The sequence below is a fragment of the Stegostoma tigrinum genome, chromosome 4, assembly GCF_030684315.1.
Source record: "Stegostoma tigrinum isolate sSteTig4 chromosome 4, sSteTig4.hap1, whole genome shotgun sequence".
Classification (NCBI taxonomy): Eukaryota; Metazoa; Chordata; class Chondrichthyes; order Orectolobiformes; family Stegostomatidae; genus Stegostoma; species Stegostoma tigrinum.
In genome coordinates, this window is record NC_081357.1 from 21,164,995 (window position 1) to 21,177,593 (window position 12,599).

Genomic DNA, 12,599 nt, shown 5'->3' on the forward strand with positions numbered 1-12,599 from the left:
TGTCTCTATGAGATCCCCCCTCATTCGACCAAACTCTAGTGAAAACAATCCTAACTGTGTTAATCCCCGCTCACATGTTAGACCTGCCATCCCCAGAATCAGCCTAGTAAACCTTCACTGCACTCCCTTGACAGCTACAGCACCATTCCTCCAAGAATGAGATAAAACTGCACACAATATTCCAGGTGTGGTTTCACCAAGACCCTGCACAACTGCAACAACATATCCCTGCTCCTGTACTCGAAACCTCTCACAAGAAATTGGCCATGCGTCAGTTTAGTACCTTAAGCTGTAGACCTGTCATACCTTTTTCCATAACTGTGTTAAAACTAAGAGAGTTATGGTCACTGGACCCAAAGTGCTCTCCCACTAACACTTCAGTCACATGCCAGGCCTTGTTTCCTAAGAGGAAGTCCGGTGTTGCACCCTCCTAAGTAGGGCCACCCACATATTGACTTAGGAAACTTTCTTGGACACATTTCCTATACCTCACTTTCTTCACTTAGCTGGGATACTTCTCATTTGGGCCTACAGATTTATCCATGTAAATCTGCAATAATTTCTTCTGATATTCCACAGTCCAAAGAGACTGACATAAAATATTCATTGAGCATTGTATCCACACGTGCACGTACACACACACACACACACACACACACACACACACACACACACACAGGTTAACGGGTCCTACTCTTTAGCTTGCAAAAAAATCACTTTGAATTTTCCTTTATATGCCCACCAGTTTTTCTCATACACTCTCTTAGTTTTCCTAATTTCTTTTTAAAGCTGCTGTCTGTATTTTTTATACTCTAGACACTTGGTCATAATGGGCCCTCAGAATCTGCCATGAGCTTCTCTTTTTTTCTTAATTCTAACCTTCATGCCTGTTGACATCCAATGTCGTCCAGTGTTGGTCCCACCCTTTGACTTTATAGGAACATATTTTCCCTGTGCTCCTGCTACTTCTTCCTTGAATGTGAATGAAACCAATAGGTTGGGAAAACTTTAACATGAAAGTAGAAGATTGGGAAAACTTTAAAGGTCAACAGAAAGCTTCGAAAAGAGCTATGAAGAAAAGCAAGACAGAACATGAGAAAAAACTAGGACGAATATAAAGACAGATAGTAAAGGTTTCTATAAACATATAAAATGAAAAAGAGTGGCTAAAGTAAACGTTGGCCCTTTAGAGGATGAGAAGGGGAATTTAGTTATGGGATACGATGAAATGGCCAAGGCATTGAACAGGTATTTTGTATCAGTCTTCACAGCGGAGGACACTAATAACATGCCAGTAATTGACAAAGAGACAAAGGTAGGTGAGGGCCTGGAAATAATCACTATTACGGGAGAGGTAGTGTTGGGCAAGCTAATGGAACTAAGGATTGATAGGTCTCCTGGCCCTGATGGAACGCATCCCAGCATGAAAAGAGACGGTGGGAGAAATAGCAGATGCACTGGTGGTAATTTTCCAAAATTCGCTGGACTCTGGGGCAGTCTCAGCAGATTGGAAAACAGCAAATGTGATGCCAAAAAGAGAGGTAGACAAAAGATGGGGAATTACAGACCAGTTAGCTTAACCTCTGTAGTGGGGAAGACATTTCAGTCTATTACAAAGGAAGAAATAGCAAGGCATCTCCATAGAAATTGTCCTGTTGGGCAGACGCAGCATGGGTTCATGAAGGGCAGGTCATGCTTGACAAATCTTTTGGAATTCTATGAAGACATTACAAGCGAGGTGGACAATGGGGACCCATTGGAGGTGGTGTACCTAGATGTCCAAAAGGCCTTTGACAAGGTGCCGCACAAGAGGCTGCTGCATAAGATGAGGATGCATGGCATTAGGGATAAAGTATTAGCATGGATAGTGGATTGGTTGACTAACAGAAAGCAAAGAGTGGGGATAAATGAGTGCTATTCCGGCTAGCAATCAGTGACTAGTGGTGTGCCTCATGGATTGATGTCGGGACCACAATTATTTACAATTTATATAGATGATTTGGAGTTGGGGACCACGTTTAGGGTGTCAAAGTTTGCAGAGGACACTAAGATGAGTGGCAGAGCAAAGTGTGCAGAGGACTGTGAAACTTTGCAGAGGAACAAAGATACGCTGAGTGAGTGGGCAAAGGTGTGAAGTCATACATTCTGGTAGGAGTAATAGTAAAAGGGATTATTACTTGAATGGTAAAAAGTTGCAGCAAGCTGCTATGCAGAGGGACCTGGATGTCCATGTCCATGAATCACAGAAGGTTGGTCTGCAGGTACAACAAGTAATTAGGAAGGCAAATGGAATTTTGTCCTTCATTGCTAAAGGGATTGAGTTTAAAAGCGGAGAGGTTATGTTGCAGCTGTATAAGGTGCTGATGAGGCCACACCTGGAGTACTGTGTGCAGTTTTGGTCTCCTTACTTGAGAAAGGATGTAATGGCACTGGAGGGGGTTCAGAGGAGGTTCACTAGGTTGATTCCGGAGTTCAGGGGGTTGGCTAATGAGGAGAGACTGAGAGATTGGGATTATATTCATTGGAATTCAGAAGATTGAGGGGGGGATCTTAGAGCAACATATAAAATTATGAAGAGAACAGATAAGATAGAAGTAGAGAGGATGTTCCCACTGGCAGGTGAAGCTAGGACAAGAGGGCATAGCCTCAAGAATAGAGGGAGCAGATTTAGGACTGAATTGAGAAGGAACTTCTTCACCCAGAGGGTTGTTAATCTATGGAATTCCTTGCCCAGTGAGGTAGTTGGTGCTACTTCAGTAAATGTTTTTAAAGCTAAGGTAGATTTTTTTTGAACAATAAAGAATTAAGGGATATGGTGAGAACGTAATAAGTGGATCTGAGTCCACGAGAAGATCAGCCATCATCTTATTGAATGGTGGAACAGGCTCGAAGGGCTGAATGGCCTACTCCTAGTTCTTATGAGTGCCTCCCATTGCTCAAACAGCTTTAGCTGCAAGTAGCTACTCCTTATCCACTTGGTTCAAATCGTATCAGATCTAAGTAAATTCAAGTCTTCAGAATGTTTATTGTCCATTCATCTTGATTCATAATTATTCAAAGGCTGAGTTCTGGGGACTATTTCCAAACGGCTTTCCTACTGATATTCCTTCCTCCTGTGTGGCCCATTGAGTCACACTGACCCTCCAAACAGCATTCCACCCAGACCCACAATCTTCTCTATCCCTGCATTCCCCAGAGCTAATCCATTTAAACTACACATTGTTGGACAATGGGCAATTGGTAGTTGTCATCCCACATCCTGTGAAAGAATAAATAAAATATTTCTTAAAGTTATCACCTTTTCACGGTCGGACAGCAAGCCACACTGCACACAGTATATAAGTATGGAAGGGGATGGGATTTTGTAATGCTATCAAAATATTGCCTAGAGTTTCATATTAATGAGAGGCCTAATGATCTGGTTTCAGTTTTCAAACAACAAATCATCTGTAAATACATAGAACATCATGGCAGGGAACTTCCAAAAGGGTACTTCAAATTCACTGGGAACGTAAAAAGATTGTGCCAAGAACAAAATTGATGAAGCATTCATGTGTTTTAGCTTGAAAGGGGGCTGGTGAGAGGTATTAAAATACCTTGCAGAGTCTTTCACAGACAGATCAAACAGGTTATATGAGGTGTAGGAAAGACAAATTAGTACATCATGTGTGACAGAAACAAATTCTATAGGCAATAGGTTTTATCTGAACCAGAGGATAATAAATTGAACTCCAAACACATCTGCGCATAATCCATGTTGGTGTTCCAGTGCAGCACCTGGGGAGTGTTGCAGTCTCGAAGATGATACTTTAAATCCTCTCAGCAGACAACACCAGTTTGTACTTCCATGGCGTCTTTAAAGTAAGAACATTTCCCTTGGAATTTCAGGATTAATGATCAAACAAAATTTGACACTGATTCTAAGAATCATGGAATCCCTACAGTGTGGAAGCAGACCATTTGGCCCACTGAGTCACACCGACCCTCCAAGGAGCATTCCACTCAGACCCACCATCAACTCTATCCCTGCATTCCCCATGGCTAATCCATTTAAACTACACATTGCTGGACAACGGGCAATTTAACATGGCCAATCCAGCTAACCTGCAGAACTTTGGACTGTGGAAAGAAATCGGAGCACCCGGAAGAATTCCATGCAGATATGGGGAGAATATGCAAACTCCACACAGATAGTTGCCTGAGGATGAAATTGAGCCTGGGTCTCTGGCACTATGAGGCAGCAGAGCTACCCACTGAGCCACCAAGCCGTCCCGGTCTTGTAAGGTCATATAGGTCAGGTGTCAAAATTCTTGGTCAAAGAGTTGGACTTTAAAGAGGAGGAATGGTGGGGAATTTTACAGTGAGAATTCAAAGCTCAGGGCAGCCACGAAAAATGGAGCAAAGAAAATCCAGCCTATGAGAGTGCTGAATTAGAGAAGCAGATATATCTTGGCAGGCTTGGTTTGCAAAAATGGGGCATTGCCAGACCTGGACCTGATGAAGTTATCAAGCACTGCGTCGAAAAGTGTTGAAAAGGTCTTGGTGCCTTTTATGATACATTCAGCAGAATTTTAGACTGAGCTCATACAATCGAGGAGGAATGGGTATCTCTGAAGATAACAATGGCATGCACGAATATCTCAGCAGAAAATGAGCTGAACTAGTGAGCAGTCTTGGTAATAAAAATGTAGAGTGGTCAGAAGCTCAATTCTGGGTCAAATAGCCTCAGTTAATGATTAAGGGGAAGGAGAGAGTCATTGGCTGGGGAACAGAGGCTCTGTATGCTAAGACTGAAAAGATTTTGGTTTTCCTAGTATTAAACTGGAGGAAATCTCTGCCCGTAAGATGTGTTGTAAAACCAGGGGCAGAGGAATGAAGAAACTCAGAGAGGTGGTGGTGAAGTAGGTTGGGTCTCATCAGTATAAATGGGGAACCTGACTTTGTGTTTCTGGATGAAATTGCTAAAGGGCAGATGGTCTCTGAGAAGCAGAAGTTGTGGGGGGGGGGGGGGGGGGGTGGCAGGGGGGTCGGTGTCAAGTTACATTCTTACAGTACTCCGTACTCCAGAGGTAACAGTGAGAGAAAAGAGATAGTAAGCAGTTGACTCTCTGGCTTCTTCAAGCTGAATAAGAAAGTCCCATCCATTTCGAGGAAGGAGGACAGAGGGTGGTGTGACCAACTTTATTAAAAGCGACAGGTAGGACAAGAAGAATGAGGAGGGCTAGTTTATCACAGTCACAATAACATACGATTAAATACATGATTTTGATGAGGACTGTTTCAATGCTGTGGCTGGAGTAAAATTCCAAATCAAAGTATCAAACACGGGGCTGGGAGAAAGATGGACATGGACCTAGGAAGTGACAACATGCTCATTTAAAAATACCATGGCACTTCTTCCAAGAAGAAGATGGATGTTCTCTTCGACAATATTTATCCCTCAGAAAATGCGTCAAGAACAGATCATCTGGTGATTATCATTTATGTTGTTCTGTGAAGTATGTGATTGTGTATAAATTGCCTGCCCCATTCCAACATTAAGACAATAGAATACTTTTAAAAAGTACTTAATTGGCTATGAAGCATGTTGAATAAATGTGAATTATTTTCTGTTGAAATGGTTCAAGTATTAAAACTTCCATTTGCAACTCTGTAAAGTTGTCATATTCTATTTCTAATCGGATGCTTTCCAGATAGTTAATAAGACTGCTATTTCGCAACTGTGAGTGCCTTTCTTTGTAGTAAGATGTTGCAGAGATTGGTGCCAATTAATTAATATTTCATAGGCTCTTCTACAAAGATTTATTTACTTATGATTAAATTCACACTCATTGTATGCTAAAAAAAACCCCACTTCCTGCTGAAACAATAGGCTGAATTTTAAGTCCCAAAAACAGGTGGGTTGAAATTGTACTGGAAGTTGAAATGCAAAATTGTTTTTGAGCTGGAACCAAAACCAAATGGGGCCCAATCTGCCCTGGTTTAGTAATTCAATTATATTGCGGTTGTGTTTCTTCATTTTAACCACAGGCGGCCAGGTTTCCCCAGCTTTATGAAACTCAGACATGTAAAGGAGGCAAGAAAAGCTGAATCTACAAAGTAAATGCCTTTAGAAAACCACTCACAGAACAAATCCAAACTCAACAATCTAACCCATGTAAGCCCCACTTCAGAATCTTTCTAATTGAAAACCACCATCAAACTCCACTCTACTCTACTCTCTCCAGACCACTGCCGGACCCATCCTGGCAATACTACAATGTTTCTCCATGATTGTAACTATTAAAAATGCTTTTCATTTCTACAAGAAACTTCAAAACTCTAACAATCATTCAAAGAAGAATACACACTCTGTATGAGTGTATCAAAGGAAAGTGTGTTGCCTTTACTGTAGCTATCCCCATCACAATTAGTTTAACTTTGCCCACAACCATGCATATGAATCAATCCACAATGACGACTAAAGAAAGTCGTGAAAGAAATAAAACAACAAGCTGAAGGACCATGTTCGGAATCTAAGGACGTTCCTGACTATCAATCTTTTGATATGGCTGATCAGAACACAAATGGAGAGTAAAGATATGTACAGAGACTGATTTTGACTTCCGAAAGATACAAACCGTGTCTGGAAGCTCAGGTAACCTAGCAGTGAAAGCGGAATAATACATGGAGCAATGTTTCAATTACCTTACCTGTAACATCACAACATTGTCACCCTCAAAGGTTACGAATACATCGGAGTCACATTTCAGCCCAGGGATACGGTTCTCCATCATGTAACCCTGGAACAAGGCAATTGAACAACTTCAATTTGTACAACATTGAGGTAACACGAGCATTGCTAAACAGCCTAAACAAACTGAAAAATATTAGACAACAAAATACTGAATGACTTCATGAAACAAACTGAATCTCAAAAACAAATGGATTGATGAACTGAAAACGGGAAATGCTGGAGAAACTCAGCAGGTCTGGCAGCATTTATGAAAAGAGAAACAAGATGCTTTGAATCCAAAAACTCTCCTTTGGAACTGGAAAACTTTATTATTTGACTGATGTACTGCTTTAGTCAAATTTTGACAAGCTAGAGTACAGGTACAGGAGCCAAACAGTGTTTTGTTTTATAAGTTGTAACTGTCACTATGGTTTAGATATCTTTGTATTGTGGACCTCACCAAGTTAGCAGGTAGACAACCAGTCATCCATGTTGTACAAAATAATATCTCTGAAGGAATTAATTTTCACTGACCACGCCCCACTCTGTGATTGCCACACAAGTGGTTGGAGACAATGTTTTCTTAGGCTGTATTCTGTTTAGCACGGAGTGTCCTAACAATTATGCCTGACCAGCAAAGTATTTGTTCTTATTGCTACATGGCATAAACCATCTTGTTAACTAAGAACAACATCTCTTTTGTATGCATGTATCCTTTACATATGCTAGACATTTGACAGCGTCCGGACAAAATATAGACAAGGGAGGACTGGTGGTAGCAAATTATCTGAAACAACCCTTCATCTGAACCACATAATGATAGAGGTGGCACATGTTACGAAGTACTAGTAAGAGCATTCAGGGTGATACCACAATCTATGCTTTGTCACCTACACAAGGTTAATTACCTCGGCACATGCCTTTGCAATTGATGATAGGTTTTACTCATATGGCAGTCAGCCTTCTACCTGTTTAAAGAAATAACATGCGCTTATTTGGAGCCTTTCGTGACACCAGGGCAGCCCAATCTCAAAACCCTTTCTGTAATGCAGGAAACAAGACAGTGAATTTGCAAAGAGTAGTTTTCTGTATATACTTATGTCTTCAGGGCCAGATCATCTGTTCTTGAAATATTGATTGAGGAATAAATGTTGGACAGCACACTGGGCTAACTTCTTCAAAACAGTGCCATGGGATATTTTACAACCACCTCAGAGGGCAGATAACATCTGCTCCTAAAAGCTGTATTCACAGAAAAAAAAACTGCCATGGGCAACTAAAGAGGTAAAGGACAGCACAAAACTAAAAGAAAGGGCTTAAAAAATGCAAAAACAGCAGAGATCCTGCCAAAGATACAAAGGGCCACATAATATCAGCTCATAAGAGCTGCTAAGAAGTAGTTTGCAGGAACATCAAGATCAATAATAAGAAATTTTATGATTACGTTAATGGAAAGCAGGTAGTCAGGAGCAGTGCTAGCCCACTAAAGAATAAAAATGAGGATATTGTCAAAAACTATGGGGAAATGGCAGACACGTTAAACAATTACCTTGCTTCAGTATTCGCAGTAAAAGTACAGGATAGTTTGTTGGAAATCCCAAGAAAATTAATAACTGTAAGGAACTGAATATAATTAATATTAAGTAATATATCAATAATGAGGAAAATTAATGGAACTAAAGAGTGACAGTTTCCATTAAGACTGTTAAAGAAAGTAGGGAAGCACTTTGTAGCTGCTTTAATTATAATCTTTCAGCAACAAAGACAGAAACTTCTGGAGAAACTCAGCAGGTCTGGCAGAATCCGTGGACAGAAAACAGAGTTAATGCTTTGAAGCCAGTGACCCTTCTTCAGAACAGTTAACTCTGTTTCTCTCTTCATAAAGACTGCCTGACCTGATCAGTTTTTCCAGCAATTTCTGTCTTTCTTTCAGATCTCCTGCATCCACGATTCTTTGTCTTTTTATCATGTTTCAGATTTCCGTAGGTAGATTGGATTGGAAAATTGCACATCATCCTGCTTTTTAAGAAAGTAAAGAGAAAACCAGGAAATTGCAGACCATTTAGCCTAACATCTCTGGTGAGGAAATTGTTGGAGTCTACATCAAGGATGGAGTAATTGAATATCTTGTAAATTTTCAGTTTGACCTCGGAGAGCCAGCATGGATTCATGACAGGTAGGTCATTCCTGACAAACCTCACTAAGTTTATAAAGAGGTAAAACATTAATTCTGTTTTCTCTGCACAGATGCTGCCAGACCTGCTGAATTTCTCCAGCAATTTCTGTCTTTGTTTCTGAAAGATTATAATTAGAGCATCTCAAATGTGCCCTCCTACTTCCTTTAACATTCTCATTGGAAACAGACACTTTTTAGTTCCTCATTAATGATGTTTTACCTGTATTAATTTTATTCAGTCCCTGTCTGCTATTAATTTCCTCAGGATTTCCAGCAAACTATCCTACTCTTTTACTGTTCACACTAAGGCCACATAATTATTTACCATGACTGCCGTTTCGCCACAGTCATTAACAGTATCCCCACCTTCATTCATTAATGGGCTAACATTGCTCCTGACTGCTATGCATTTATGTAACAATAAAATTTCCTCTTATTCATTTTAATGTTCCTTGATAGCTACCTTTCATAGTCCCTTTTGGTAGTTCTTATAAACTCTTTTGCTAGTCTTTTTATCAGATAAAGGTCAACCACATATATAGGGGTGACAAAAGCCTCCAACTGGAGGCTCTGTTAAATTTTAATTTGCTAAATTTGAATCATACAATGTTCAACCTGTTAGTTCAAATTCTTCCATGTTCCCAGTTTGGAAACAAGACTGTAGGAAATTTATTGACCAGAAATGAACAAAAATGCCTGATTTATAGGTTCCAAGTTAAAAGATTTGATCATACAGTACCTGCATATACAATCTTAAGTACTCATGCTATCTTAAAAAGGACGAAAAGCCTAAAAGAATTAAATGCAAATGAGGAAGGTTACCAAGTCATAGAGCGATGCAGCACAGAAACAGACCCTTTGGTCCAACTAGTCCATGCCAACCATTTTCCCAAACTAAAATAGTCCCACCTCGCTATGCTTGATCCATATCCCTCCAAACATTTCTTATTCATGTACTCATCTAAATATTTTTCAAACGTTGTAATTGAACCTGCATCCACCACTTCCTCTGGAGTTCATTTCACACAGGAACCACTCTGTGTAAAACAAAATTGCCCCTCATGTCTTTTTCAAATCTTTCTCCTCTCACCTTAAAAATAAGCCCTCTAGTCTGGAAATCCCCCACCCTTGGGAGAAGACACCTGCCATTCATCTTACCTATATCCCTCATGATTTTATAAACCTCTATAAAGTTAATCCTCAATCTCCTGTGGATCAGCTAATAAAGGTGTTTGTGAGAATGAAGAAAGGAACACTGAAAGCAAAAACGTAGTCTCACAAAAATCAAAAGGTAGCCCTCAAGGTCTCTCCAAGAGTCCTCAAAAATCAATACTTTGAGCTCTGCACAGCTGGCACCTAAACTGAACAAGCCATTCAGTCCACATGAATGAAAAGGCAGTAAATGCAGAACCTTTAATTATTTTTAAGACAGAAATAGATAGATTCTTGATTACGAAGGGGACGAAAGACTATCAGGAATATACAGAAATGTAGAGTCGAGGTTAAAATCAGATCAGCCATGATCTTATTGAATGATGGACCAGGTTCGAAAGGCCAAGTGGCCTACTCTTGTCCCTCTCCTTATGTTCATATACATAGGCAGAGTTTGACATTCAGGTATGTGGGGTCATGAGTTAGTACGAACGGGGAATGGGGAGTGGGAGATGAGATGATGCGAGGGCTGAGGACTTGATAGAACAAAATAAACCTATCCTTTTATTTACAAGTTCCAGAGAACAGATTAGGATGTTATGTTTCACTTATACAGGACATTTCTGACATCATATATTGAATACTGTGCGCAGTTTCATCACTTTATTTAAGGAAGGAGGACCTTGCGAGATTAAACCCGGAAGAATGAGCGTTGTCTTATGAACATCACTTGGAGAGGTTGGGCTTGTTTCCGCTGGAGTTTAGAAGCTGTGATCTTAACTGTCCTCTGGGCAATAAATGCTGGCCAAGACAGCAATGCCCTCATCCTACAAATGAATAAAAAAAGATGGTTTTGTCACTTTAGGACAGAGATGAGGAAAATGTTGAAACTCTTAGCATCAGAAACTGATGGATGTGAGGTCATTGAATATTTTAAAGGGACAGGTAAACAGGTTTTTGCCCAGCAGGGAAATCAAAGGGGTGAGATGGAAATGTGGAATTCAAAACAAGATCAGCCATGACCTTATTAAATGGTGGTGTATGCTTGAGTGGCAGAATGGCCTGCTGCTGCTCACAGTTCGATTGTTTGTTTAAAAACAATTGCTGAAAGGAGACAAAATGAACAAAACTTAATGTCTTGTACTCGTCCGAACTAGGATGCAAGAAACAAGCTTGAACAAAAGGGACACCATTTTATACAGCATAGCAAGAGCTGTTGATTGGTTGGGCAACACAGTGGAAGGTGGCATCATCAAAAGAGATGTGACCGAGAAACTGTGAGAATGGAATGGATGTTGATTGGTTAGGCAATCATTGGCATTGGCATTTTTGGCCAACCCCAGGTAATTCTATTCCATTCTCATAGTTTCTCCATCACATCTGTTCCAATGATATCACTTTCCACTGGGTAGTCTCCAGTAGCACCTTTTTCCTCTCCGTTATGGTTAAGAGGACCTTCAGCCATATACAATCCATCTCCTGCAATTCTAACCTTCTCCTTACCAGAACAAGGAAAGGGTTTCCCTTGTCCTCACTTTATGCTGCATTCATTTCTGTCTTGAAAGCATCATTCTGTACCATATCCAGCAGAATTCCTCCAACAAGCACATCCTCCCCATTCCTCTAATGCCAGAATTCTGCATGGACCATTCCCTCCATGACACCCTGGTCCACTCCTCCATCACTTCCAATGCTTCCTCACTCCCTCATGGTACATTCCCAGGCAAATTGCAAAGATAACCCTTACACTTTTACAACTTCCCTTCTCATTGCCCAAGCCCCAAACACAGTGTTTCACTGGTCTACTGTGTTTCAATCTCATCTACTGCATTCGCTGCTCACATTGAGGTCTTTTTAATACAAAGAGACCAAACATAGACTGGATGATCACTTTGCAGAATACCTCTGCTCTGTCCATTACAAAGATCCTCACCTCCCATTTCCTTGCCTTTTCAATAAGGCTGCTTGCTCTCATTTGAACATTTCTGTCCTGGGCTTGCTGTAAAGTTCCAAAAAAGTACAATGCTAGGTAGAGGAAAAACAGCTCATTTTCCACTTAGGCATGCTATAGCCTCGAAGACTCAATGGCGAATTCAAAAGCTTCATAAACTGATCACATTATGTCTGTTCTCCATATTTCTTACATTCTCTGTGCACCTCCCCACTTCCCCTTTAGCTGCGTCATGTTTGGGTTTTGTTTATTTGGCACTTATGTCCCTTTCACACCTATTTTACATCACTTTTTATCTCCACTATTAACAACCTTTGTTGCGTGCACTAGGTTCTTGCACTACCAGTCCTTTTTCCCCTCTTTAACAAACGGCCTATTTCCCACACCTTGTCAGTTCTGAAGGGTCATATTGGACTATAAATTTTAACTGTTTCTCTTTCCACAGATGCTGCCAGACTTGCTGAGTTTCTCCAGCATTCTCTGTGTTTGTTTCAGATTTCCAGTACCCGTAATATTTTGCTTACCATCCGGGGCGGCGATCAGTCTATCTCCCCCTCCCTGCTTAAAATATAGCCGCATAATTCTGGAATTCCCTCCCTAAACCT

At 40.6% G+C, this 12,599-nt stretch overlaps 1 protein-coding gene across 5 annotated transcripts in view; it reads right to left on the minus strand.

The window, feature by feature from the left end:
• acoxl (acyl-CoA oxidase-like) overlaps positions 1-12,599 on the minus strand; it is a 322,997-nt gene that overhangs the window by 98,122 nt on the left and 212,276 nt on the right. For all 5 annotated transcript variants that reach the window (XR_007247594.1, XM_048531552.1, XM_059645207.1 and 2 more), the window contains one exon: positions 6,693-6,782. Coding sequence is in view for 4 of the 5 variants with exons in the window: in XM_048531552.1 (XP_048387509.1) it covers positions 6,693-6,782 (90 nt within the window). In the remaining variant the exon portion in view is untranslated. The remainder of the gene's footprint in view (positions 1-6,692; positions 6,783-12,599) is intronic.